The sequence below is a fragment of the Silurus meridionalis genome, chromosome 8, assembly GCF_014805685.1.
Source record: "Silurus meridionalis isolate SWU-2019-XX chromosome 8, ASM1480568v1, whole genome shotgun sequence".
NCBI classification, from domain to species: domain Eukaryota; kingdom Metazoa; phylum Chordata; class Actinopteri; order Siluriformes; family Siluridae; genus Silurus; species Silurus meridionalis.
In genome coordinates this window covers 252,501-280,000 of record NC_060891.1, presented here as the reverse complement: position 1 = coordinate 280,000, position 27,500 = coordinate 252,501, and the positions used below count along the sequence as shown (strand labels likewise).

The 27,500-nt window shown below is 42.1% G+C and overlaps 3 protein-coding genes and 1 long non-coding RNA gene across 5 annotated transcripts in view; 1 reads left to right on the top strand and 3 right to left on the bottom strand.

Moving 5' to 3' along the window:
- Positions 1 to 2,259, bottom strand: part of LOC124390302 — a 19,743-nt gene extending 17,484 nt beyond the window's left edge. Inside the window, exon 1 of the long non-coding RNA XR_006926715.1 lies at positions 2,206 to 2,259. This is a non-coding gene — a long non-coding RNA (uncharacterized LOC124390302). The remainder of the gene's footprint in view (positions 1 to 2,205) is intronic.
- cnsta (consortin, connexin sorting protein a) overlaps positions 1 to 4,242 on the bottom strand; it is a 13,839-nt gene extending 9,597 nt beyond the window's left edge. The window contains exons 1-4 of the mRNA XM_046856157.1: positions 4,117 to 4,242; positions 1,507 to 1,857; positions 786 to 925; positions 325 to 355 (exon numbers count right to left, since the gene is read on the bottom strand). Coding sequence (XP_046712113.1) covers positions 325 to 355; positions 786 to 925; positions 1,507 to 1,840 — 505 coding nt within the window. The 5' untranslated portion in view covers positions 1,841 to 1,857; positions 4,117 to 4,242. The remainder of the gene's footprint in view (positions 1 to 324; positions 356 to 785; positions 926 to 1,506; positions 1,858 to 4,116) is intronic.
- Positions 4,243 to 5,184: 942 nt separating this feature from the next.
- On the bottom strand, positions 5,185 to 9,934 carry tfb2m (transcription factor B2, mitochondrial). Of its 2 annotated transcripts, none has more exons than XM_046856158.1 (9): positions 9,783 to 9,934; positions 8,850 to 9,279; positions 8,580 to 8,671; positions 8,240 to 8,393; positions 7,583 to 7,731; positions 7,111 to 7,200; positions 6,819 to 6,881; positions 6,537 to 6,688; positions 5,185 to 5,790 (listed from the first exon to the last, which is right to left on the bottom strand). In XM_046856158.1, the coding sequence occupies exons 2-9, from the start codon at positions 9,262 to 9,264 to the stop codon at positions 5,601 to 5,603; spliced, it is 1,305 nt and encodes a 434-aa protein (XP_046712114.1). In that variant the 5' UTR covers positions 9,265 to 9,279; positions 9,783 to 9,934; the 3' UTR covers positions 5,185 to 5,600. The 2 variants fall into 2 exon arrangements, with proteins under 2 accessions (XP_046712114.1, XP_046712115.1); XM_046856159.1 differs by lacking the exon at positions 9,783 to 9,934 and adding an exon at positions 9,568 to 9,733.
- Positions 9,935 to 12,725: 2,791 nt separating this feature from the next.
- smyd3 (SET and MYND domain containing 3) overlaps positions 12,726 to 27,500 on the top strand; it is a 42,291-nt gene continuing 27,516 nt past the window's right edge. Inside the window, exon 1 of the mRNA XM_046855119.1 lies at positions 12,726 to 12,945. Coding sequence (XP_046711075.1) covers positions 12,755 to 12,945 — 191 coding nt within the window. The 5' untranslated portion in view covers positions 12,726 to 12,754. The remainder of the gene's footprint in view (positions 12,946 to 27,500) is intronic.

The window sequence follows — 27,500 nt, the reverse complement described above, 5'->3', positions numbered from 1 at the left end:
CACGTGGGTTACTGCAGAACTGCATGAATGAGGTGCTCCTGATAAAGGTGTACAGTGACTATATTTCAGTGTACTAAACGTTATGTAATTATTACCACCAGCATTTATCCATTAGTGAGCAGGCGACTGCTTCATTACAGAAAGAAGACTATAATTACAGGAACATGTAAATGTGATTACATCACTCAATTAGCATTCTAATTACTATTTTAACTCAAATATATTTCAAGAAAGTCCTGCCATAAGGATAAGAATTTCATTCATTAACACTTCAGGAAAAACAGAAGTACTGATATGGTAATAATGTACATGTGTACAGGATACAGTCCTCCTCCTGCAGCAGACATTCAGCAATCTGTAATCACACATTATACCATTTCATCAGATTTACTGTCTGAACACATGATTTATACAACAGCAAAGACCACAAATCAGAGAAAGAGGTGTATATCAACAGAGGGATAGATGAAGAAAGAGGTGTATTGGAGGGAGAGGTTTGGATGGAGAAGGAGGTGTATTTGGAGGAGGAGGTGAAGATGGAGAAGGAAATGTATTTGGAGGGAGAGGTGTGGATGGAGAAGGAAATGTATTTGGAGGGAGAGGTGTGGATGGAGAAGGAAATGTATTTGGAGAAGGTGTGAAAGGAGAAGGTATATTTGGAGGAGGAGGTGTATATGAAGGATGAGGTTTATATAGAGAAGGAGGAATGTTTGGAGGAGGAGCTGTGGATGGAGAAGATATAAAAAGAAGAGGTGTAGATGGAGGTGGTGTTTCTAAATGGAGACCTGATGTAGGCGGTGTGGCAGTGCAGCATCATCTCCTCTCTCCTCTAACACACGCAGAGATTCGGAGATGCAACGACTAAGATCACGAGGAGAAAAAAGACCATCTGGGACTTCCTCAGGACTCAGAGGACCTTCACATACTGTACACACACACACACACACACACACACACACACACACACACATGCCATGGATACAGCATGCATGGCACAAACAAGGCTTTAATGCACTTTAACATTCAGTTTATAGATTTACAGTATAAAGAACTGGAGCTTCTAAAAGCAGTGTAGTGAAAAAACTCAACATGACATTACTTATTAATAGAATTAAATATATAATTTATAATAACTATAATTATATTAATATTGTAATAGTTTTATGGAGCTGATATTTTAGTAATTTTACTAATAAATTTGTTATTACATGGTGGTATTTTGTGGGTCCTCCGGATCGTATGTTTGAATAAAAGGAGCAGTAAAAAGACTCAGTCAGGCAGTGAAGTGCAGTGAAGTGCAGTGAAGTGCAGTGAAGTGCAATGATGTGATTATTCTCAGGGTGGTTGCAGTAAATCTATGAGAAGGTTCGTTATCCTGAGGTCCTGACATGAATTCTACAGTAATGTTGTATGTTGCATCATTAGTGGAACAGATTGCACACCTGTGCATATGGGTGTGTGTGTGTGTGTGTGTGTGTGTGTGTGTGTGTGTGTGTGTGTGTGTACCTGAGGGACTGCAGCTCAGTGAGGATGAATCACGTATCAATTCAGGAGAACTGGTACTATCCATTTCCATGTCCTCCTCCTCCAGCTTGAAACCTCTATCTTCTCCTTCATCGTCCTCTTCATCCCCTCCTGTTCCATTGTTGTTGGTGAGGTCATGATGGATGTTGTGATGAAGGTGGGCATGTCCTCTTTGCACCTCCTCCTCCTCCTCCAGCATTTGGATCGAGTTCTGGTTCCAATTCCGGTCTGGAACTCTGGTGGAACCAGCATCGTTTTGAAGGTCCGAGTCACTCAACCACCGTCCCTCATTCATGAGTAACACACATACACGCATTCACAGACACAGAGCACCTGAAGAAAACACACACACACACACACACACACACACACACACACACACACACACACAGCCTGAGTCTCTGCAAGTTCTGTTTAATTAAATACTAAATGCAAAAACATCTCTAAATATTTCACACCTACAGAAAAATGCGACAACTTCTGTTTAGAAATCAACAAAGTGTAAACCTGGCCCCGCCCAAAACACCACAGCCAATCAGGAGTCTTGACTCCGCCCTACAGAATTATGATGGGTGTTTTTTCATCTTATAATAAACACTGATGAGTAACTGCTCCTCTGAGACAGAGACAATAACACACACCACCATGAGCTTACGCAACATCACTGTGTAAATTACATACACGCACACACACACACACACACACACACACACACACACACACACACACACACACCTGGGATGACCTTTTTATAGAGGAAAAGTACATAAATACATATTTTTTTTCAATGTAAACAAATTAATTAACTAATACATTGAATGAAAAATTTTCCCCAAACTGTTACACAAACTTGGAGACACACAATTGTATCGGATGTCCTTGGATGCGGCAACATAAAATATTGCTTTCACTTGCAGTAGGAGATCCAAATCTGTTCCAGAATGACAATGAAGATCTGCTTTCCATGGGGTGAATGGAAGATCTCCCTCTATAGAACTTATTAAACACCTTTGGGATGGATGTGAACACTGACTGCACCCCAGACCGCCTCAACTTCTCACCTACATCACTACCTGACTTTACTAACACCCTCGTATTTGCATGAATTTGCAGAAATCTAATGGAACATCTTCCCAGAAGAGTGAAGCTCATTATAACAGTAAATGGAAGTAAATGTGAAATGGGATGTACAAAAAGAACACTTATGACACACTTATGACACAGAATTACTACCTTAATAACACGATACTCAGAATTAGTAATGTTACAGATCTTCTCAGCAGTGTGGAAAGAAGATCAGGATTATTGAGGGTTTATCCTAAACATTTCCCTGATTGTGGTTTTCCTGTTTATATAATACAGAAGTGTAGCTCCGCCCCCAGGGTTTGTTCCTGTTCTAGGCGATACTCTGAGTGTGTTTGGCACTTTTTCTCCGCAGCTTCTCTTCCTGCAGAAGTCGTTGCTTTCATGCTGTGAACGTTAAGAACGTTAAGCACTCTGAGAAGGTCTGAACTCAGATGATGAAGTTGTGATTCTTTAACTGTCTGAACAGGAAGTGAAGGACACAACTCATTAATCATTAATACAGCATTACTGCTGACACGGCAACAGCGTAGAAGTAAGTAAGTCTTCAATACGCTAAGAGAGAGAGAGAGAGCGAGACGGACTGAGACAGAGGGAGACGGAGTAAGACAGTGAGACAGAGATATCTATCTGACACCTGATCATTGTCTCTCACATGTACAGACTCGTGTAACAGAAAGACAGAAACATTAGATAAACTCGAGTAACTAGAAGAACTAGAAGTGCTGAAGAGCTTAAATAGTCTCTCTCTCTCTCACACACACACACACACACACACACTGCTTCACTGAAGAGTTCTCTCTGCATCTTCATCATCATCATCATCATACCTTGCTCCCTCTCTGATTGGTTGCAGTGAAATGAACTTTGACCTTGATTCTCCTGTCCTTTTACGTCCTTCACACATCACAGTTTATTCTTTGGTATTGTATATTATTATATTATTATTCTGTCACACTTCAAAAAACGGTTTTGCTCAGAAAAGAAAACAGATGTGATGTAAACAAAGCCAGGAGAGAAGTGTCTCTGGAGGTGGAGATTATGATCTTTTACTCTTAAGTGTAAAGAATTAAATCCTCCTTATGTGTCCAGGTCCAGGTGTGAGTCCAGGTGTAAGTCCAGGTGTAAGTCCAGGTGTGAGTCCAGGTGTGAGTCCAGGTGTAAGTCCAGGTGTGAGTCCAGATGTGTGATCACAACCACCTTATTACACATGCTTCAGCACTTACACATAATACTATATACTACATTCATACGTTCATACATTCAGGCGTTATAATGCATTATATACATAATCCTCATTATAAAAACAGAGCTGTCCTGCAGCATGATTGTAAATATTTATTATTCTGTATGTTCATCCTGTAACTGACTGTGATATAAACTCGACACATGAACACCTTTACAGGTACATTTCCTTCTCTTTACCCCGGTGTACATATTTATGAACTGATCTCCGTTTATCTTGTATGAACTGAAATAAAGGAAAGGATAATAAATAATAATACTCACAGGTGTGTTCGCTGCAGGTGAGTTTATTCCCGCACTCTGCTTTAAAGTCTCTCATTTAAACCGCTCACAGTTTCTTTCTGCTGCAGCGCTGCACTTCCGCACATCCATCCGGGAACTTTCACCAAGCGCGACGTCACGGCAACACCCGGAAATCAAATGTACAGCCATTTCAGAAGATCTTTAAAAAATAACTGAGTGTAGTATATTTAAATTTCGATTCTCTGAAAGCAAATACGAATCAATTATACAGTATATATATTTTCTTTCGATTTGTGTCATTTTCCGTCTAGAATTCAACACTGCAGATTTTATTCGTTAATTCTAGCGGATAAATCTGTGTACAAACAAACTACATCTCCCATGAGCACCCGCTGTACAGACGAGCTAACATTAGACAACCTTGGCTACATTAGCTAAAGCTCAAACGGCTGTAACCATGTCGTGTTTAATATTTTATTATGGAGAATTATACTATATTTTAGGGACTTTTTTATTCATAGTAGTTTGTTAGCTTTATACTATCTGGCGTAGTCTAAATTAGCTAAATTAGCTCTCAAATCCCGGATGAAGCAGCGGTGTCTGATTTATCCAAAGATCAGTGACTAGTACAACGAGCCATTGAAGGAAACATATAAATATATTATATATATTAATTTGTATATATTCAGTCTTTTATCTCAGATTTATAGATTTATTTTTACACATTGATAAATTGTTCGTGTTTATTTGATACGTTTGCTATTAGTTGTGAAATAACGACTCGTTGTGGTGAAACATTGTGTGAACTGATACCATCTTGTGGACACAATCCGCAACTACACACAAACAAAATATATTAATAAATAATGTATTTTTCTACATTTCGAGTTACAAATAAATCAATAAAAACTCATTAATAAACTGCATCTGTAACTTATTATGATGAAAAAAAAACACTCCATACTACTGCATATGTTACTCAGGAGCAGAATTTAAAATAAAAACCTCATAACGCTCCATAATATTAATCCTAACCCTAGATTATATTTAATTTTTTGCTTTTACTCTAAAAAAGTTCAAACACAAAACAACTCTTTATTTTAATTTTATTAGAAGTTCATATCCACATAATTTACATAAACATTCATAATGGAAAATAGCAAAAACATTTTCAGATCTCCATTAGCTGTTAGCCTTGTAGCCCCTGAAGTAATGTGATAAAGCTAAAGACCTCTGTATTTACTGAAGGCTTTCACAATAATGTACACATACAACAATTCAGTGCTGCTTTACTCTGTAAAAATGAGATTAAACATAATTGATGCTTTAAAACTCAATTATAATTGATATTTTTATTATTATTGCTTCATGATTATATTATAATTACTCACAAGGTAAATAAATACGCCCATGGTAAAGTAACATTACACCATAAAATCTTTATATTGTTTTACCTGTGTGTGTGTGTGTGTGTGTGTGTGTGTGTGTGTGTGTGTGTGTGTTTGTTATCCACAGCCTGTGTTTTTGGTGTTTTCCAGGATCTCATCGTAAAGCCAGCTGTGTGTGAACTCCTCTGATTTCTCCATCAGCTCGAACAGGATTTTATATTCGCTCGGGGAAATCTGTCCCGTCATCACGTCCTCAAACAGTCCCATCTGCATCAGGACGTGTGTGCCGCTGCCCGCGCTCCAGGAACTGCACCCAAACAAATCACATCATCAGTAACATCACTCACATCTCTACAGTAAACCTGCTGTGTGTGTGTGTGTGTGTGTGTGTGTGTGTGTGTGTGTGTGTGTGTGTGTGTGTGTGTGTGTACGTGTGTGTATACGTGTGTGTGTGTGTGTGTGTGTGCTTGTGTGTGTGTATACGTGTGTGTGGGTGTTCGTGTGTGTGTATGTGTATACGTGTGTGTGTGTGTATACGTGTGTGTGTGTGTTCGTATACGTGTGTATACGTGTATATGTGTGTGTGTGTGTGTGTGTGTGCACGTGTGTGTACGTGTGAGTGTGTGTGTGTGTGTGTGTGCTTGTGTGTGTGCACGTGTGTGTGTGTGTTGTGTGTGTGTATACGTGTGTATACGTGTGTATGTGTATGTGTGTGTGTGTGTGTGTGTGTGTGTGTGTGTGTGTGTGTATGTGTGTGTGTGTGTGTGTGTGTGTGTGTGTGTGTACGTGTGTGTGTGTGTGTGTGTGTGTGTGCACGTGTGTGTGTGTACGTGTGTGTGTGGTGTGTGTGTGTGTGCACGTGTGTATACGTGTATATGTGTGTGTGTGTGCACGTGTGTGTGTGTATGTGTGTATGTGTGTGTGTGTGTATGTGTCTGTGTGTGCTTGTGTGTGTGCACGTGTGTGTGTGTACGTGTGTGTGTACGTGTGTGTGTGTGTGTGTGTGTGTGTGTGTGTGCACGTGTGTGTGTGTACGTGTGTGTGGTCACGCACTTGAGCTTGTCGATGAGTCTGCAGCGACGTTTAGTGAGACACTGTTTGACCATCATCACCAGTGTGCTGCTGTTAAAGGGAGTGATGGAGGAGGAGAAGAAATCTTCACGAGGTGTGATCCTCAACAAGCACAGGTGATCATTAGGTACATGCTGAAAACACACACACACACACACACACACACACACACACACACACACACACACACACACACACACCGTTCATTAACACACTTTCATTAACTCAGATAAATCGTGTGTGGTGTGAGGAGATCCTCCTCACCGTGCTCCTGGGGATCGATGGACCTCCGTGCTTAGACGCCGTAACAAAAGACGACCATGGCTCCTTAAAACAAAACACACACACACACACACACACACACACACACACACACACGATATGGAAATGGGTAGAGTTCCTGGGTTACTAAAGTCAGTTTGGGTTCAGAGGAAATACATCTTCATTACAGAGTTCAGATCTGAACAGAGAGGAACTAAACAGGGAACTGTAAAGGGAACTTTATGAGGAACCATACGGGGAACTGTAAGAGGAACTATAGTGTAAATAAACAGACCTGGTGAAGAAGCTCGATATCACATGCCATCTGCCACAGAGCACTTAGAGCCTGATAGTTCCTGTAATCTCCAGGTCTCGCTGCCAGCTTCTGTCTCACACACACACACACACACACACACACACACACACACACACACACACACACACACATTATTCTGATGATTTACATTGATGAACAGCTGAGTTAATATAAAGACAGAATCCAGGAAAACGATAAAACAAAGATAGACAGAAGGACAATCAGCTTAGACAAACAGAGAGACAGAGAGAGAGAGAGAGAGAGAGAGAGAGAGAGAGAGAGAGAGAGAGGGGGAGAGAGGGGAGAAAGAGACAGACAAACAGAGACAGAGAGAGAGACAGACAGACAGACAGAGAGAGAGACAGACAGACAGACAGAGAGACAGAAAGAGAGACAGACAGACAAACAGACAGACAAACAGACAGACAGACAGACAGACAGAGAGACTCACGGTGTACTCTCTCTCACTGATAAACATGATGAGTTCCACTCGGCCGTAGCGGAACACAGACAGACGCTCGTACAGAGCATAGATGAGCTTCCACAGCATGTTCCTCTCGTTCCTCTGAGAGAAAATCCCCACCACCTTCACCGGCACATCTAAACACACACACACACACACACACACACACACACACACCACTGCTTTAACACCTTCAGTCCTATGTCTAAAATGCTAAATATTTTAACAAATCACAAGTGAGTGTGTGTGTTTGTATGAGAGTGTGTGTGTGTGAGCGTGTGTGTGAGCATGTGTGTGTGTGCGTGTGTGAGCGTGTGTGTGAGCATGTGTGTGTGTGCGTGTGTGTGTGTGTGTAAGCATGTGTGAGTGTGTGTGTGTGATATTGTGTTAGTGTTTAGAGTCGATGTAAAAAGCACTAAAGCTCCTGCTGGCCTGTAAAGTGACTGTGAGGAGACGAGTGTGAAGTTCAGGAGGTTCTTCAGCTTCTATTATTTGGAGATGAGAAACTGCAGGATGTGACCTTCTATACACCAGTTTCTATGGCAACGGCTCTGCCACTTTGATCACATTCTAATTACTGTATTAACATGTTAGTTATAGTAGTTACACACAGACACACACACACACACACACACACACACACACCTGCTGTCCACGGCACCTCAGAGATCCCCAGATGGGTGAAGAGTTTTTCAGAGAACATGGCTGGAGGCTTCATGCTGCCCTGACCGATCGGGTCCAGCTTAAAAAAATCACAGTGGACCACCTGCAACTGTCCATCCAGCTTCAGCTCCAACTCCTGACACACACACACACACACACACAGCGTTATAGCAAAACCACATCAACCTTTTAACACGTTTCTTTCTCTCCTGTTTCTCTACTCTGAGGGGAGGAGCCTAAACAATGGGTGGAGCAATAAGGGGTGCGGTAACAACAAGGGGCGGGGCATGAATTCAGCAATTATGGAATGTGTGATGTTTACCTGCAGCTCAGGGAGGAAGGATTTATCACTCTCTAGCGCCACCACTCTGTGAGCTCCACAATTCAGCAGAGAGCGAGTTAACACACCTGGTCCTAAACACACAAACACACACACACACACACACACACACACACACACACACACACACACACACACACACACAAATGTCTTCATGGCTAATCTCTATTACATCAACACATGACACACAAAATTGTGAACTGCTTCAAAATTTCTGATCGGTAACACACACACACACACACACACACACACCTGGGTTACACTCGAAGATGGTGGCCTTGCCCTCGTCGATGTCGGGGGCGAGGTGCTCGGTGACGATGCGAGCGAGCTCGGGGTCGATGATGAAGCGTCGCAGGTGTTTGCAGGTGAGGGCCTTGCGCGTGTTCTCCTCCACCTCCCCCAGGTCCAGCGGGTCGTAGCGGCTCAGGGGGCGGAGCTGGTTCAGGAAGTTGGTGGCGGTAGCAGAGAGGTTCCTGCATGTTCTCCCTGAGGAGCGAGACGTCTGCTCCACCCTCAATCCACCCACCGAGGACCGCGTCCACTCAGAGAACACACGTGTAGAAGAGGAGAAAGAACGCCACACACACTGACTGGACATGGGGGGCGGAGCTAACACCACCCGCTCCAGAACCTGCACCATAACCTTGCTCCGACAACACAGAGCCATGCTGGAGATCTGCACCTGGGGGCAGGGGGGCAGGGGGGTGGGAGAGGGGGGCAGGGGGGTACATTCAGCGTGGTTTCTTCAACAAAACAACAGAGTTTCAACTAATGTGTTAATTCATCTAATTAATTAAAACACACACACACACACACACACACACACACACGCCGGGTGTTGTGCTCAGTGCAGCGAGAGAGAGAGTGTGTGTGTGTGTGTGTGTGTGTGAAATTTGTGCTGTGTTAAATATGAAACAAACAACAATAATAATAATAATAATAATAATAATAATAATAATAATGTGTTCACCTGACAATAGTGCAGTTAATAGATGATATAATGAGTTTAATTCATTAACAGTGGATTATAAGTTTATTTATTGATGCACCTGAAGCTCTCTGATGTTTCCGTTATTTTATTAGCAGTGTGGCTACATTAGCCTGCCAGCTAACTGCGCTAAAATAAAACACGTGTAACTTTAACAGTAATAATAATGATGATGATGATGATGAAGTGGTCCTGACCTGTGGAGTGTGTGGTGTGTGTGTGTGTTTACACCGCTGAGACGGGACACACGGCGGTGGGAGGAAATCGCTTCATCTCCGTTCAGACTCAAACACTTTGTAATGTGACATTGAACGCACGCGTGCAGAGCGACGCGAACTTCTCCCCACCCGTATTCCGGAAGACCACGCCCCGTTGCGCTGTGATTGGTTCTGCCCGAGGAGCGGCTCCGTGGGTCGCGTTCCAATACGAGTTTCTCTGTCCTGCGAAAAAACCAGTGAGATTGTCCTGTGTATTAAACTTTATATCAGTTATAAGCACAATGTTAATGATTTATAATTTTATTTCATGCGACTGTTTTGCTATTGTTCGATGCTAATTTCTCAGCCGGACAAATTTGTGCACAGTGTAGTGAATATGCTGTGGTTCAGGCACACAGGTCCACCGCTCATTCAGTGTTTATATACAGCTCACTGTACACAATATATCACACATATAAACATGTACATTCATGTGTACAAACTAATCTCATTTATTTCAGACAATAATCTGAGAATAATCTCACAGGTACTATTATCTGATGACCTCAACATCTTTTACTGCAAGTTTAAGAACAAAATCTTCCCACCTCTTATTCACCCCCAGCCCACTGACTGCCCCATCACACCTCCGGGAAAACCCTTTATCTTCTCCCAGCACTCAAGTTGTGCTCAGGATTTGTGAAGAGGTTGTAAATCAGCTCTTCCAGAGACAGAAGACAAGAAAAACAACTGTCACTCTGACATCTGTCGTCATGGAGATCTTTCAGCAGCTGGTATTGGTCCACCTAAAGAATGTTACAGAACAGCTGCTGGATCCTCTACAGTTTGCCTACTGAGAAAACAGATCGATAGATGACGCAGTCAATATGTGGCTGCACTACATTCTGCAACACTTTGACTGCCCAGTGACGTGTCCAGATTCTGTTTGTTGCCTTCAGTTCACCTTTTAATACAATCATTCTGGAAATTCTCCACTACAAACTCCTAAAGCTCATTATACCCCCTGCCATCTGACAGGCAGGAAACAACAGGTGAGACTGGGAGGGGTTACCTCCAGTATTCAGACTGTCAGCACTGGCGCTCCTCAGGGATGTGTCCTCTTCCCAATGCCCTCACAATATCCAGCAGCTCTGTGTCATCTGTGGATGGAGACCTTCAAGTTTCTGGGCACTGCCATTTCCCTAGCAGAGGATGTATTTCTGTGCCAATTAAGGAAGTCTGGTTTTCCACAGGAGATGTTGATGCAGTTCTACACTGCAGTCATTGAATCAGTCCTGTGCTCATCAACCAGCAGCTGGTTTGGAGCAGCAACAAAACAGGACAGAAACAGATGCAGCAAAGAGTGAAAACAGCAGAAAAATCATTGGTGCTCCTCTGCCCATTTTCCAGGACCTGAACCATACAAGTACCAGAAACTGGACAGGAAAAATCACTACTGACCCTCCACACCCTGAACATCTTTCAGCTCCTCCCTTCTGGAGGTCCTACAGAACTCTCTTCAGCAAAACTGCCAGACACAGGAACAGTTTCTTTCCTCAGACGATCAGACTAATTACCATAATCTCACCATAATCATATTCATAATCAACCCCTAACCCCTAACCCCTAACCCCTAACCCTGCTTCATATCTATAAGTGCTGCAGAACATCAGAACCGTCTCATCACTTCATCCCCATATGTTCCACACTGTTACTGCTGTATAGTGTTCTAAAGTGAATCTTTATCAGTGTGCAGCACAATTCTGTTATTCACCATCATGCACTTTCACACTTCATGTACATCACTGATCTGTAATTCACTCTGAATATTGTGTTCTATTTCATACTCATATTGTCTGTAGTCTCGTGTAGTCCAAACAAAATGTAGAATTTATTCATGTCTGTACTTTAGAGAGACACCAACAGATGGAACTAAATTCCGTGTGTGTGTGTGTGTGTGTGTGTGCCAATAAACCTGATTCTGATTCTGAGAGTATTATTGAGTGTGATATTTGGGACACAGCCACAGTCTGAGGCGTCGCGCGACTATAAACCAATCGTAGGGTAGAATGCGGGGCGTGTCGGAATACAGGTGGAATATCCCCAAAAGGTTTTCATAACAAGGCGCACATCCAGTGCGTCATCATCATGCGACACACAGTTGTGCTGCCATTAATGTCATCAAATCATCAAGAGAAATGCGCATACTGCCGTTTTACACAAATACGTATACAATGGCAAAAAAGTCTATTCCGAATCCTAACACACACACACACACACACACACACACACACACACACATATAATTATAATAACACTGTAACAACCTTTTATTACGCTTATTTGTATCAAATTCACCCATTGAGATTAGACATGCTGAATCTAAAATTGCTCTTAAAACGCAATTTTTCAGGAAAACTTTCAGCTGATTTATTTTTATTTTATGATGTATCTGTATTTATTGTAAATTTTTTTTTTTTTAGTTTTATACTTTGAAAGCGCTTTGAGATGCAACTTTTAAAGGCGCCATGTAAAATAATAATAATAATAATAATAATATTAATAATGATTATTATTACTATTATTATTATTATTATTATTATTATTATTATTATTACTATTACTATTACTATTATTACTATTATTATAATCAACAATGGGCAGTGCAATAATAAGTGGTGGGGCAATAAATAAACATTTAAGAATTAATAAGAAAAAATATATAAACAAAAAATTAAATATACTTTTAATAAGTTTTAACCCACTGTATGTGCTTTATGCGTAAATCGAGCTCATTGTTGAGCGCCTCAAAAAGTTTACATGTGGAGGTTAAAGTACAAATCGATCTTCACTCACTACACTAGTGAACTACATCAAGTAATGATATACTGTATAGAGTACAGCTCTGTGTACCCTATCTAGTGCCCTATGTTAATAAAAGAGGAGTTTTGGTAAGGTGTTGGAGTGAGAACATGGCGGCCCCCGTGTCAGTGAGGAGTGGCGTGTGGGGTAAAATGGAGCGGTTTCTCAGCCCGGGGAAAGGAAACGGATTACGGGCTCGGGATGAAATTCAGGCCGGAGAGATGATTTACTCCTCAAACCCGATCGCATTCTGTGTGGCTCAAAAGTTTTTAAAATCCACCTGCCAGACCTGCCTCTGCAGGTGAGTGCAGCACAGCGTCATTAACTGATTATTATCATCGATTATTATTATTGATTATTATAAATGGTTGTTTAGTTATAATTAGTGGTGTAATTGATGATTTAATTATTGTAATTGATTATGTCTTTGAGCTCTTAACTCAAAACTGTCAAAATCGAAATAAATTCGAGCAGCTGAAGGTCTCAGACCCAAACACCAAACCTCTGCACCACACAAGGTGAAGATTTCACACGTGAGTGTGCAGCTGAATCCCACATGCTCACTGCAGTACACCTACGTAGTGAATAGTGATCCGTTTGGGATACAACCAGGTGATAAAAGACTATTTTGCTTGTTGGTTTAGACATTTACTCCGAATCATCTGTTTATAGAGACCGAGAAAGAGGGAGAGAAGAAGAGAAAGAGTGAGAGAGAGTCTTTTTGTGTTGTGTTGCTCACTAGGTAAACGGTCAGTTTTACAGTTAGGCGCCAGGGGGCGCGCTGTGGCCTCTATTCTTCATTCACTCCTACTACACGAACGCTGGTTGTGTCCCAAATCACATTTTACTGTTTTACAGTGTGAAAGATTATTACTGAAATATTACATCTGTTCTGAGGTAGTGTGGTGGGAGGGGTTTGGGTGTGAGGTAGTGTGGTGGGAGGGGTTTGAGTTATGACGTAGTGTGGTGGGAGGGGTTTGGGTTATGATGTAGTGTAGTGGGAGGGGTTTAGTTTATGAGGTAGTGTAGCAGGAGGGTTTGGGTTATGAAGTAGTGTGGTGGGAGGGTTTGGGTTATGAAGTAGTGTGGTGGGAGGGTTTGGATGTGAGGTAGTGTAGTGGGAGGGTTTTGGGTTGAAGTAGTGTGGTGGGAGGGTTTGGGTTATGAGGTAGTGTAGTGGGAGGGTTTGGGTTATGAGGTAGTGTAGTGGGAGGGTTTGGGTTATGAGGTAGTGTAGTGGGAGGGGTTTGGGTTGAAGTAGTGTGGTGGGAGGGGTTTGGATGTGAGGTAGTGTAGTGGGAGGGTTTGGGTTATGAAGCAGTGTGGTGGGAGGGTTTGGGTTATGAGGTAGTGTGGTGGGGCGTTTGGGTTATGAGGTAGTGTGGTGGGAGGGGTTTGGGTGTGAGTAGTGTAGCGGAGGGGTTTGTGTGAGGTAGTGTGGCGGGAGGGGTTTGGGTTATGAAGTAGTGTGGTGGGAGGGGTTTGGGTGTGAGGTGGTGGGAGGGTTTGGGTTATGAAGTAGTGTGGTGGGAGGGTTTGGGTGTGATGTAGTGTGGTGGGAGGGTTTGGGTTATGAGGCAGTGTGGTGGAGGCGTTTGGGTTATGAGGTAGTGTGGTGGGAGGCGTTTGGGTTATGAGGTAGTGTGGTGGGAGGGTTTGGGTGTGAGGTAGTGTAGCGGGAGGGGTTTGTGTGTGAGGTAGTGTAGCGGGAGGGGTTTGGGTTATGAAGTAGTGTAGTGGGAGGGGTTTAGTTTATGAGGTAGTGTAGCAGGAGGGTTTGGGTTATGAGGTAGTGTAGTGGGAGGGGTTTGGGTTATGAAGTAGTGTGGTGGGAGGGGTTTGGGTTATGAAGTAGTGTGGTGGGAGGGTTTGGATGTGAGGTAGTGTAGTGGGAGGGTTTGGGTTATGAAGTAGTGTGATGGGAGGGTTTGGGTTATGAGGTAGTGTGGTGGGAGGCGTTTGGGTTATGAGGTAGTGTGGTGGGAGGCGTTTGGGTTATGAGGTAGTGTGGTGGGAGGGGTTTGGGTGTGAGGTAGTGTAGCGGGAGGGGTTTGTGTGTGAGGTAGTGTGGAGGGTTTGGGTTATGAAGTAGTGTTTTGGGAGGGTTTGGGTGTGAGGTGGTGGGAGGGTTTGGGTTATGAAGTAGTGTGGTGGGAGGGGTTTGGGTGTGATGTAGTGTGGTGGGAGGGGTTTGGGTTATGAGGTAGTGTGGTGGGAGGCATTTGGGTTATGAGGTAGTGTGGTGGGAGGCGTTTGGGTTATGAGGTAGTGGTGGGAGGGTTTGGGTGTGAGGTAGTGTGGCGGGAGGGGTTTGTGTGTGAGGTAGTGTAGCGGAGGCGTTTGGGTTATGAAGTAGTGTAGTGGGAGGGGTTTAGTTTATGAGGTAGTGTAGCAGGAGGGTTTGGGTTATGAGGTAGTGTAGTGGGAGGGTTTGGGTTGAAGTAGTGTGGTGGGAGGGGTTTGGGTGTGAGGTAGTGTAGCGGGAGGGGTTTGGGTGGGAGGTGGTGGGAGGCGTTTGGGTTATGAGATAGTGTAGTGGGAGGGGTTTGGGTGTGAGGTAGTGTAGCGGGAGGGGTTTAGGTTATTAAGTAGTGTGGTGGGAGGGGTTTGGGTGTGAGGTGGTGGGAGGGGTTTGGGTTATGAACTCCAGACTTGAGATCTAAACAGTAAGTGCTTGAATGTTTGACAAATGTACACAAGTGTGTTTATGTGAATGATCCTGCAGTCTCACAGACGTGAAGTGGGCGAGGGCACGTCAGGGTGTGTTTCAGAGTGTTTCATCTTCCACTAATTCTGCTCTTGTGTTGGTTTTAGGGGTGTGGCTACAGGGCAGGAAATGCCCTAAGTGACAGGAAATGCCCTGAGCAGGGAACCCTGAGGGAAAGACGACTTAAGTCCAGAGAAGCTTTTATTTGGAGCTCACTGAACTCTGATCAGGAGAAACATTAGTCAGAAATATCAAAACATTTTATACCTCACACTCCTGTGGGACATTTTACAGATTAACACACACACACACACACACACACACACACCCCAGCTATACCACATACTGTAATTACTATAATTTTGTGTGTGTGCGTGAGTGTGTGTGTGCGTGAGTGTGTGTGTGCGTGAGTGTGTGTGTGCGTGAGTGTGTGCGTGAGTGTGTGTGTGCGTGAGTGTGTGTGTGTGCGTGAGTGTGTGTGCGAGTGTGTGTGCGTGTGTGTGTGCGAGTGTGTGTGCGTGTGTGTGTGCGTGTGTGTGTGTGTGTATATAGGACTGCTTTAGAGGAAGTGAGTGGAAGATCAAAGTGCAGTGTAATTGTGGGTTGTTCCCATTTGGTTTATTCCTAATGAGCACTAATGAGTGTGTGGAGTTTAAATCATACAGTCGCTTAAAGCATAAACACACACACTCATTCACACACAAACAAATAAACAATTACTGCCTTTCATTTTTCTGAGAGAGAGAGAGAGAGAGAGAGAGAGAGAGATTTATATCTGCTTGATTTCAGGACCTGAAGTCAAGTCAAGTCAAGTCAAGTCAAGTGGCTTTTATTGTCATTTTTACTATACACAGTGGTACACAGTACACAGTAAAACGAAACAACGTTCCTCCGGAACCCTGGTGCTACACAAAACAACAAAACAACATAAAGTGCATCGAGTGCAGCCTGGTGCAAACAGTGCAAACAAAAGAACAGTACAGACAGACAGAGTGCAGACAGACAACACAAGACAAGACAAAAGACAAAAACCAAGTATAGCGCCGACTAGTAAACCTACTGTATACTTACATATACAGTACTGTGTGAGGTGAATGTAAAACTATACCCAGGAGAAAATACAAACAGAAAGAGCAATGTAGTGCAAAAACAGCAGCAAGGAGGTGCAAAGACAGCATGTAAACATTATACTGTAGTATAAAAGGTGCAAAAACAGCATGTAAACATTGTACTGAATATAAACATTGTACTGAATATAGTATAAATAATAATAAATATATAAATGGTGATGGAGTGGATCGAGATGAGTGATGAATGTGTTTAGTCCAGGTTGTACAGTTCAGTTCAGTAACAGTAACACACAGTGAGCGTGTGTAAGTGAGTGTGTGTGAGTGTGTGTGAGTTCTGTTCAGTTCTGTGTGTTGAGAAGCCTGATGGCTTGTGGGAAGAAACTGTTACACAGTCTTGTTGTGACGGCCCGAATGCTTCGGAACCGTTTTCCTGATGGTAGGAGGGTGAAGTATGCGTGTGACGGGTGTGTGTGATCGTCCACAATGCTGTGTGCTTTGCGGATGCAGTGTGGTGTAAATGTCCATGATAGAGGGAGAGAGACTGATGATCTTCTCAGCTGTCCTCACTATCCTCTGTAGGGTCTTGCGATCCGAGACGGTGCAATTCCCAAACCAGGCAGTGATGCAGCTGCTCAGGATGCTCTCAATGGTCCCTCTGTAGAACATGGACAGGATGGGGAGGGAGGTGGGCTTTCCTCAGCCTTCTCAGAAAGTATAGACGCTGCTGGGCTTTCTTGGTGATGGAGCTGGTGTTAAGTGACCAGGTGAGGTTGTCCGCCAGATGAACACCAAGGAATTTGGTGTTTTGACGATCTCCACAGAGGATCCATCGATAATCAGTGGAGATTGGTCGCTCTGAGCTCTCCTGAAGTCCACAACCATCTCTTTCGTTTTGTCCACGTTCAGAGACAGGTTGTTTGCTCCACACCAGGCAGTTAACCGTTTCACCTCTTCTCTATATGCTGACTCATCGTTCCTGCTGATTAGACCCACCACGGTCGTGTCATCAGCGAACTTGATGATATGATTTGAGCTGTGCGTTGGTGCACAGTCGTGAGTCAGCAGAGTGAACAGCAGTGGACTGAGCACACAGCCTTGAGGGGCTCCAGTGCTCAGTGTGGTGGTGCTGGAGATGCTGTTCCCGATCCGGACTGCCTGAGGTCTCCCAGTCAGGAAATCCAGGATCCAGTTGCAAATCCAGGATCCACATCAGGAATTTCCACATCAGATGAGATTTAAAGCCTGCAGTGTTTTAGGGATTAGGGTTTAGGGTTTAGGATTAGGGATTAGGGGTCAGATTTGGGAATAAGGGTTGAAAGGTCTGTAGATATTGATATTGTCATGGTGAGGATTGTAAGATCCCTCAGTGTTGAAGAACAGAAGTTGGTGAAATTCTGCTCCGACTCTCATCATTGCTGCTGCTATACATTTCAAATGTAAAGAAATACAGAAGCTCCTCCTGGTTTATGAAGCGGTACAATTGACCCCAAAACAGAACAGAGCGATAGAACAGTTGGCATTTATTACATCATTTATGCACGTATACTTTAAATCAGACATTTAAGACAAATATATTTATATATTACAAATATAAACATTTATACAAACATGGAGACAATGATGGACCTGTATGTATGAGTCTGGTTCCTCTTACGGTTTCTTGCTCATACCATCTCAGGGGGTTCCCCCTCACCACTTGCTCTTTCATTCTGAATAATATTAAAGCGAGTCATTATTTACATTTTTTATTTGGTAAAGGCACTTTTACAAATAAAACTGAAACGCATATACATAACTTTACGTGTGAAAAACAGAAAAAACAGTCGCTTCATCATTCTCTCTGAAATAAATAAACAAATAAATAAACAAAAAAAATCTCCAGACTCCTGCGTAAAGTTATAGCGCCTCGTAATTACAGTCTAATTCCCTCCTGTAGCACTGCTTTTCACTTTCATTTTCAGCCTGCTGTCCTTTTATTTCCTCTAGTTCATCTCTGTCCTTTACATTTTCACGTGTCCCGTGTGTGTGTGTGTGTGTGTGTGTGTGTGTGTGTGTGTGTGTGTGTGTGTGTAAAATGTGTTAAAGATGTTATAACTCATACAAATGCTCTTTTATGACAGTTACATTTTCTCAGTAGGATTACACTATGCTCTTTTCACTTATAAGCATCACACTCTGGGGAAAAACACACAGCTCTGTGTGTGTGTGTGTGTGTGTGTGTGTGTGTGTGTGTGTGTGTGTGTGAGCTCTGTGACCTGTAGGTGTTTAACAGTATGATGGAGCCATACTATTATTTAGTATTACTACAAAGAGCAGAACTGCAGGATGTTAACGGTATTCCTGCTCCTCAACACATCTCACACACACACACACACACACACACACACACACACACACACACTGTATATATGTGCTGAAAAAACTAATAAACGTTTATAACGTTCCCTTAAAGGTAAATAAAAGGACTTTCATGTGACATTTAAAAATAAAGAACAGACCATATAAAAGTCGAAAGATCACTGAAATCCTTCTCACGACATCTCCACCCTGTACACTGAGCTGAGTAGAGGAAAGAGGAGGAGAAATCAGTCCAGCTTGTGGTGAGAAAATGTCCTTCAGAATCATAATTATGATAAAGTACAGCTTAGTGCTGGAACAGAAAACATCGATACCTCAATAACTTTCCGCTCCGGCTTTATCGGGTGTCGATATTTTTAAATGACTGTTAAAAGCCTCCAGATTCTGTAAACACTCAGCGTACTGGACCAGAGGAACACCGTTACACATGAAAGCAGTGTTTAGGAGATTTCTTTCCTTCAGTTAGATTCTTATGGTGAAGTTAATTATAGACAGCAGACTTGTTTTTCTACATCGAGTGTCTCAGAGCTGTAGCTGAACTTCATCTTCACAGGTGCATCGTCATGGTGGAACAGGTTTTGGGTCTCCTAGTCCAAGTGAAGGGAAAATCGAATGCTCCTGCATCCAAAGACGTCAGATACAATTGTGTCTCCAACTGTGTGAACATTCTTTGTAGGGAAAAATCAGATATCAGTGGAAAAGTCAGGTGTCCCAATACTTTTGTCTTTATGATGTATAGTTCTATTTTTTTTCCAGATTCAGCAGGATTTATATTCTGTTTAATGCAGTGTGGTGGTGATATATTGAGAGATAACACACATGTAACATGTTTCAGTTTATACACTTTACTTTTTACACACACACACACACACACACACACACACACACACACACACACACACACACAGAGAGAGCTCAAAATGTCTTTAATAATATTATGAGCTCATTTTCACTTCTCTTGTGTGGACTGTTTTCATGACTTGTGTAGTTTTGTGTTATTGTGTATTTGTGTGTTCACCCAGCTGTTAGATTAGAGTTACAGGATGTGTTATTATTATTCCTGATCCTGAGAAAACATTTTTATCAGCTAATCAACGATAAATGAGTTCAAATGCTGTGGGTTTTTTGGAGCTTTGATTTCTCCTTCACTCCTTCAGCTACATTTCATTTCCTGTTATGACCTTGTCACTTGTTAGTAGCAGGTCTTTGTCCTCGCTCGTCTCCTCACTCCTCCCTGTTTATCATCATCGATCTGTTTCCTTTTTCACGCTCTCGGCTTAGCACGCTCCTCGGACGCCCTCCTGAACCCTGAAAGCCAATTCCAGCATCTCACTGCTGACTCCAGCTCTTGCTTTGTGCTCCAGTTAATTGGGTTCAGGGCGTCAGGTCGATCAGTGTTCTTCTTCTTCTGCAGGTTTTACCTTTAACATGTGGATAACAGCACTCAGATCAACACCAGAGTAAATAGATTCACTTTTCAATCAAAACCTCTACTCGCTGCACTAGATTTAATTATCAAACACACACACACACACACACACACATACACAAACAAACCTTCCAATACTTTTAAATAGTAAAAAATGAATTCCAGTAACAGGTTATATTAGATACACAATGTTTTGTATTGTAGCGTTTGTTTTGCTAACTGTCCCGCTTAGCGCTGAGGGACTTCCCAGAACTTTACATCGACAGTTCTTACAAAACAAACCTTTCATTCAGCAGATATTTCAGCAGATACGACTTGGTTCCTGACCTGAACGCTGTCTTCCAGATAATATATGAATGGAAAAAGCTTTGTTCCTGCCAGAAATGTGTGTGTGGTGTTTTGGACCTGAGCTCCAGAGCTGAGTGATGAGTCCTAATGTGCATTCTCGACTGCATCCATTTGCATGATTTATACGTGTTTACGATTTTAATTCCCTATTTTTTTTATTTTTTTGAGAATAGTCATGACTTTAAAGCTGTAGTTTGTAATGTTCAAATAGTCAAGTCAAGTTTATTTGTATTGCGCTTTTCACAACAGACATTGTCTCAAAGCAGCTTTACAGAAATCACCAGTGATGGTGAATGGTGTGTGTTTATCCCTGATGAGCAGCCGTGGTGACTGTGGAAAGGAAAAACTCCCTTAGATGTTATGAGGAAGAAACCTTGAGAGGAATCAGACTCAAAAGTGAAACCCATCCTCATTTGGGTGACATCAAGAGTTTGATCATAAAAATACATTTCTGTACCTTAGAAAGTAATTTGTCAGTAAGACATCACCCTGTAGTGCATGTTTCTAGTCACCTGAAATGATTTTTCTGTGAGCTCCGCCCCTGAAATAAGCCACACCCAATAAACATTAAGCAGCAACATGCACAGCAAGAATTTATTCCAACTCAAAAATCTTTTCAGTGTTCACACTGTTCTTTTAAATAAAAACAAAAAAGCCACAAACGTCTGTATGAAATGACACTGAAGATCAGCAGCTCTGAGCTCCTACACGACACTCAGAACAAGGGATCGCTCTATAGTTCCAGGTTTTTCTTAAGAAGGTTCCAGTTTGTAGCTGTAATGGGAGAACTGTGGCGTTAAAGGGTTCATTAAAAGTTCTAAAGGTGTGTAATGTTATAAATGTGTGTGTCTGTGTTCTCAGCTCAGATGTGTGTGTGTGTGTGTGTGTGTGTGTGTGTGTGTGTGTGTGTGTGTGTGTGTGTGTAATGAATCCTGCTGGCTCCACGTTGCATGGAAGCAGTGGATCATTAGTCGTTTGTGTTGGAACTCCGTTGTGCCTCAGCAGCTTTCTCATTTTCAGGATTAGTGAGTTTTGGACCTTCTCCACTCTGCTGCGTGAGGTTTTTTGTAACAGTGACACGTCTGATCTGGTTTATAGCCGGCTTTAATCCCTGGACTGAAGCTAATTTGAGGCAGGAAGACAGGCGTGTGTTTGATCTTTGGACCAGGTTTCATGGTGAAAGAAATAAAGTGGCATCATTAGAAAGGATCTGAGACTGTGCTGTGTTTCTCTGTTACACACTGTGACTCTACAGTAATACGGCTGTTTCCTGCTCTGTACAGCTACAGTACATCAGTGAGAATTATAATAATAATAATTAGTTCCAGTACAAGAACATTAATGGGGATGTTTAAAGGTACAATCAGTAATGTGAATAGTGTTGCCAGGTCCACCTTCTTTTTTTAACCAATTGGACAAGTTTGAAAATCTAGTTGCCATGAAAACTGTATAAAGATCTGTTTCTTTATCACATTAGAGCCATATTAAAAGAAGAATGAAAAGACAATTGAAAAAAAGGATTTCAGTTCTTGTGAATGGAATGAGATTTTGGATTTCAGTATCCATGTGGGTTTTAAAGAGACAGTGAGCTGGAGTTTTTTTTTTGGATCTGGCAACCCTGTAGTACTTTACTGCTTTCAATACTTGAAGTGTGACAGAGAGACACTGATTAAGCTCACGCTGTCCAGCATACACACACACACACACATTTTATGAGCTCAGTGAGGTTAATATTGATCTATGCACTAGTTTAATGGACTTCACCCCGATCTCATCGACACACTGAGGAGGAATAATCACATTACTGCTCCTGACTGAGGCACATGATGATTAGCACAAGATTTTAACGATTAACCTTCATCACTCACCAATTATACATTATTCTATATAATAAACATTTATCTCTCTTCTGTAAACATGATTTAGTGAGCTGACTTCAATAATGTGTGTATTTATAAAGATTTGCACTTTTACATTCAGGATACTAATTACTGTGTGTGTGTGTGTGTGGATAGATATTTTTGAGTGTGTGGGTGTGTGGCTATATCTTTGTGAGGGTGCGTGTGTGTGTGTGCAATCGTGTGTGTGTCGATAGATCTTTGTGAGTGCGTGTGTGTGGCTATATCTTTGTGAGTGTGTGTGTGTGGATAGATATTTTGAGTGTGTGTGTGTGGCTATATCTTTGTGAGTGTGTGTGTGTGTGGATAGATATTTTGAGTGTGTGTGTGTGTGTGGCTATATCTTTGTGTGTGTGTGTGATAGATATTTTGAGTGTGTGTGTGTGTGTGTGGCTATATCTTTGTGAGTGTGTGTGTGTGTGGATAGATATTTTGAGTGTGTGTGTGTGTGTGTGTGTGTGTGTGTGGCTATATCTTTGTGAGGGTGTGTGTGGATATATATTTTGAGTGTGTGTGTGTGTGTGTGTGTGGCTATATCTTTGTGAGTGTGTGTGTGTGGATAGATATTTTGAGTGTGTGTGTGTGTGTGTGCTATATCTTTGTGAGTGTGTGTGTGTGGATAGATGTTTTGAGTGTGTGTGTGTGTGTGTGTGTGTGTGTGTGTGTGTGTGTGTGTGTGTGTGTGACTATATCTTTGTGAGGGTGTGTTTGTGTGGTTTGGTTTAATCCGTATCTTTTATTTATATTATTTGCCCTGTAATATCTCATTATAAAAACATGTCATGTACACAATTATACACACACATGCACACAAATGCACATATGCACAAAATCCAATTAAGAGTGAATGGAGAGTTGAATTTAGATTTTCCGTCAAGTCCTCTGAGGCTGTTCTGTGTGTGTGTGTGTGTGTGTGTGTGTGTGTCTGTGAGTGTGAGAGAGAGGGAGAGAGAGAGATTATTGATGCTAGCTAATATGCAGACAAATTAGCTTAGCAAAACAGGGGACATTTAATTAAACAGGAGTTGTGTGTGTGTGTGTGTGTGTGTGTGTGTGTGTGTGTGTGAGATTGGGTGATTGTTTCAGTGTGTGATCGGGTGATTGTTTCAGTGTGTGATCTGGTGATTGTGTGTGTGATTTGGTGATTGTGTGTGTGTGTGATTTGGTGATTGTGTGTGTGTGTGTGTGTGTGTGATTTGGTGATTGTGTGTGTGTGTGATTTGGTGTGTGTGTGTGTGTGTGTGTGTGTGTGTGTGATTTGGTAAGTGTGTGTGTGTGATTTGGTGATTGTGTGTGATTTGGTGAGTGTTTGGGTGATTGTGTGAGTGTGTGTGTATGTGTGGGTGATTGTGTGAGTGTGTGTATGTGTGGGTGATTGTGTGAGTGTGTGTGTATGTGTGGGTGATTGTGAGTGTGTGTGTATGTGTGGGTAATTGGGTGATTGTGTGAGTGTGTGATTTGGTGAGTGTGTGTGTGTGATTTGGTGAGTGTGTGTGTGTGATTTGGTGAGTGTGTGTGTGATTTGGTGAGCGTGTGTGTGTGATTTTGGTGGCGTGTGTGTGTGATTTGGTGAGTGTGTGTGTGAGTGTGTGTGTGTGAATATTATCATAATGCTCTTGGTCATTAGTGTAAGAAAAGGACATGTCTCACATACACTATCATCAGTCCACTGTGGGTGATTTTACTTTATGCATTGCATTATGGGTAGTGTACCAGCTAATTTCCATCGTATGAACATTAAGTACTTGTAGTGCATTGTGGGGATTTTTAGTGAGATGAGATGAGATGAGATGAGAGTGAGCTCAGTGTAATACACTGTGTTCCCTCGCTGCCTATTATCTCATTGTAATGACGTCACAGGTGTAATGAGAGTGAAGTGGATTTACGGAGAATTAAATCCCGGCCCCCAGAGCACAGAGAGAGAGAGACTTCTCATCCTCCCATTTAATCCTCACCAACACAATGAATTAGAGCAGTGCTGCTCTCTCCACAGAACTCCTACAGTCTTCAGGTCTCGATTAGAAACCTTCTACCTGGAACCCAACCCAAACCGTCTGGGCCCTGAAACGGGTTTGGGTTCATTTCAGATTAACAAGGAGTGATGTCACAAGATGGCAGAGAGTACGCTCACCTACCGAGGCGATGTAGCTAGCTAGTTAGTTGTGTACATCAAGATATAAAAGAGAAATGCAGGTTCATCACTGAATCCATCAGCTGTAGATGTTGTTCTCTGCCTCACACTGAAGAGGGAATATTTGTGTAAAAGTTTCTGTGAACTCTGTTATAATGAGGTTCTGAGAGGAACTGATGTGATGTAGCGCCGGTTGTTCACCAAGTTATAAGTTTAATCTCTACTGCTCTGGTGTCCTGATCAAACTCAGTTTTTTTTCTTCTTTTCATCCTTAAATACAGAATAAAGATCAGAATAAAACTTATTGTTTTAGAGAAATCTGAAACTAACAGAGGAAAACTGAAAAATAAACAGCACTTATATTTCATTAAGCTAATGCTCTGCTCTTTTTTCACATCCAGACCATTCATTTCTATCAGATGATGATGAGATGATTATTGTAGTTCGACTGTAGACTACAGTTAAAGAAGTTCAGCATGTCTTAAGCTTATAATTCACCACGTCAACGAGGTTTAATGAGAGAAAAGAATAATGAAGCTAATTCGATGCTGTTGTTGCTTTAAACATGGATTCTGCACTAAAGGAGGCTCTGAGATCAGGATTCACATCATTCTCCATCACTCCGGGCTGTAAAGTGGAAAGCATCAATAAAACATCACACTCTTCCCATCCGAGGCATGTTTTACTTTAATCCCGCTTCTCTTCTCTCTCAGTTTAATTGGGTTTTCAGGGCACACGGTGACATTTCATCTTCAGAATCCACTTAATATTTTATGTGGATTGTTTCACCACATCTTTAATCCTTATCTCCTCTAAACACCTACAGTTTTTCGACAGGTCGTGATCTTCAGCAGCACCTGAGTGGATATTCTGGTTCCCTGAACTTCACTGCAGTAATCACTCCATTCTCCTGAGTGATGAACTCCACAGCGTTTCACTTCATTAAAGCTGTTACTTCCTTTATTTCTGTCCACATAAAAACAGAGAGTTTCATTGCATATACACTCTACAGTGAGAAGTATTGGGACACCCAACTTTCCCAGCCAGATGTGATTCTTCCATAAAGTTGGAGACACACAGTTGTATCGGACGTTTTTGGATGCAGGAGAATGAGATTTTTCCTTCACTTGAACTAGGAGACCCAAAACCTGATCCAGCATGACAATGCTCCTGTGCACAAAGCCAGCTCCATGTAGATCTACTTACCATGGGTTGGAGTGGAAGATCTCCTGCTATAGAGCTTCAAACCTATTGAACTATACCCTTTGTGATGAATGTGAATCCTGAATGCACCCCAGACCTCCACACCTTCTCACCTACATTACTACTTGATTTTACTAACACACTTGTAACTGAATAAATCTCCACAAAATCTCCACCAAATCTAGTGGAACATCTTCCCAGAACTGGAGTGTATGATTAGAGTGTATGATTAGAGTGTGTGTAGTGTATACTTACATTTTTATCCTTTCAGGAGATGACATTTTTTATCCATCAGTGTATTCAAAATGTGATCATCTCTCAGTGAAGACTTAATACACACATTACACACATTAGTATTCAGTTATAACTACTGACAAAAACACTATGTGCTGAAAAACACACTCTTTTTGGATGCTTCTACAAAAAAAAAAAAGAAATCTGGCAACCTTAGACACACAAGTGATTTAACTCCTTTATCTGCTGCGTGTTTGCAGCCGTACACCAGAACAGACCCACTGAAAAGTTGTTCATATCTCATACAGCACTGCTTCAGTACACACACACACACACACACACACACACACACACACACTAGAGTGAGAGCTCATGGGCTGTTTTTAATAATTAATCAGCAGTGATTAGAGTGAAGCAGGAGTGATGATGAAGCAGATGGAGAAAAGACAGTCTCTTTATTCATTTCAGCACAAAGGCAAAGGGCAAAAGTGAAGCAGCTCATAAATCATCAGCGATCGTTAATTTATGTTCCTAAAACCTGTGTGTAAAACAAGCTGGGCTTTGTGCTCAGCAAACTCCAACAGATGCTGCTTTTTTCTTGCACAAAACTGAGAGTTTGATCAGGTATTGAACACAGATTATAAATTATTCTGTTCTTACAGGATTTATGGCCTTAAATGAACTGAATGAACTTCAGTTCTGTGTTCAGCACTTTTAACAGTAGATGAGCTCATAAAGCAGCTTTACAAAATCTGCACACTTTCAGCACACCGTCTGGTTTAAAAGTATTGGGACACCTGCCTTTTCCAGCCATATGAGTTTCTTCACCCCAACTCTTACACAAAGTTTTGTATTGAAAGCCTTTGGAGCATGAAACCTTTCCTTCACTTGAACCAGGAGACCCAAAGCTGTTAAAGCATGACAATGCCCTTGTGCACAAAGCCAGCTTCATGAAGATCCGCTTTACATGGTTTAGAGTGGAAGATCTGGAGTGTCCTGCTGTAGAGAGTTTCTTGTAGATATGAGAGTGAACACATATCAGTAAACAGGACAGGACTTTACTGCTCTGTAGCTCTCTACTATTTAGTCATTAGTTTTACAGATGATGAAGATGATGAAGGTCAGTGCTGCTGGATGTAATAAATCTGGATGTGATGAGTGTATCTTATGTGATATAAAACATGTGAAATGGAGCAGGTTGTGGATTTTTATTTCCAGCTCCGTTCACTTGTGTTCCCGTCTCCAGATGTTTTAGTGCTGAGCTGCGTTTCTTTCTTTTCTCTGAACGGGAAAGTCATCAATGTTTCTCCTGAAGGACACATAACCTCCACACCATCCATAAATTACACTTCAGCAGCTCTGTGTGTGTGCGTGTGTGCGTGCGTGTGTGCGCGTGCGTGCGTGCGTGCGTGCGTGCGTGTGTGTGTGTGAGAGAGAGAGACAGAGGGAGAAAGAGAAAGTCTTTTGTACATTTGGAA

Excerpts from the sequence above, each read along its gene's own strand:
- tfb2m (XM_046856158.1), bottom strand. The coding sequence starts at position 9,264 with ATGGCTCTGTGTTGTCGGAGCAAGGTTATGGTGCAGGTTCTGGAGCGG. Across the intron at positions 8,672-8,849 it reads CATCTTCGAGTGTAACCCAG|GACCAGGTGTGTTAACTCGC; the intron begins GTGTGTGTGTGT and ends TTGTGTGTTTAG. Across the intron at positions 6,689-6,818 it reads CATCGATCCCCAGGAGCACG|CATGTACCTAATGATCACCT; the intron begins GTGAGGAGGATC and ends GTGTGTTTTCAG.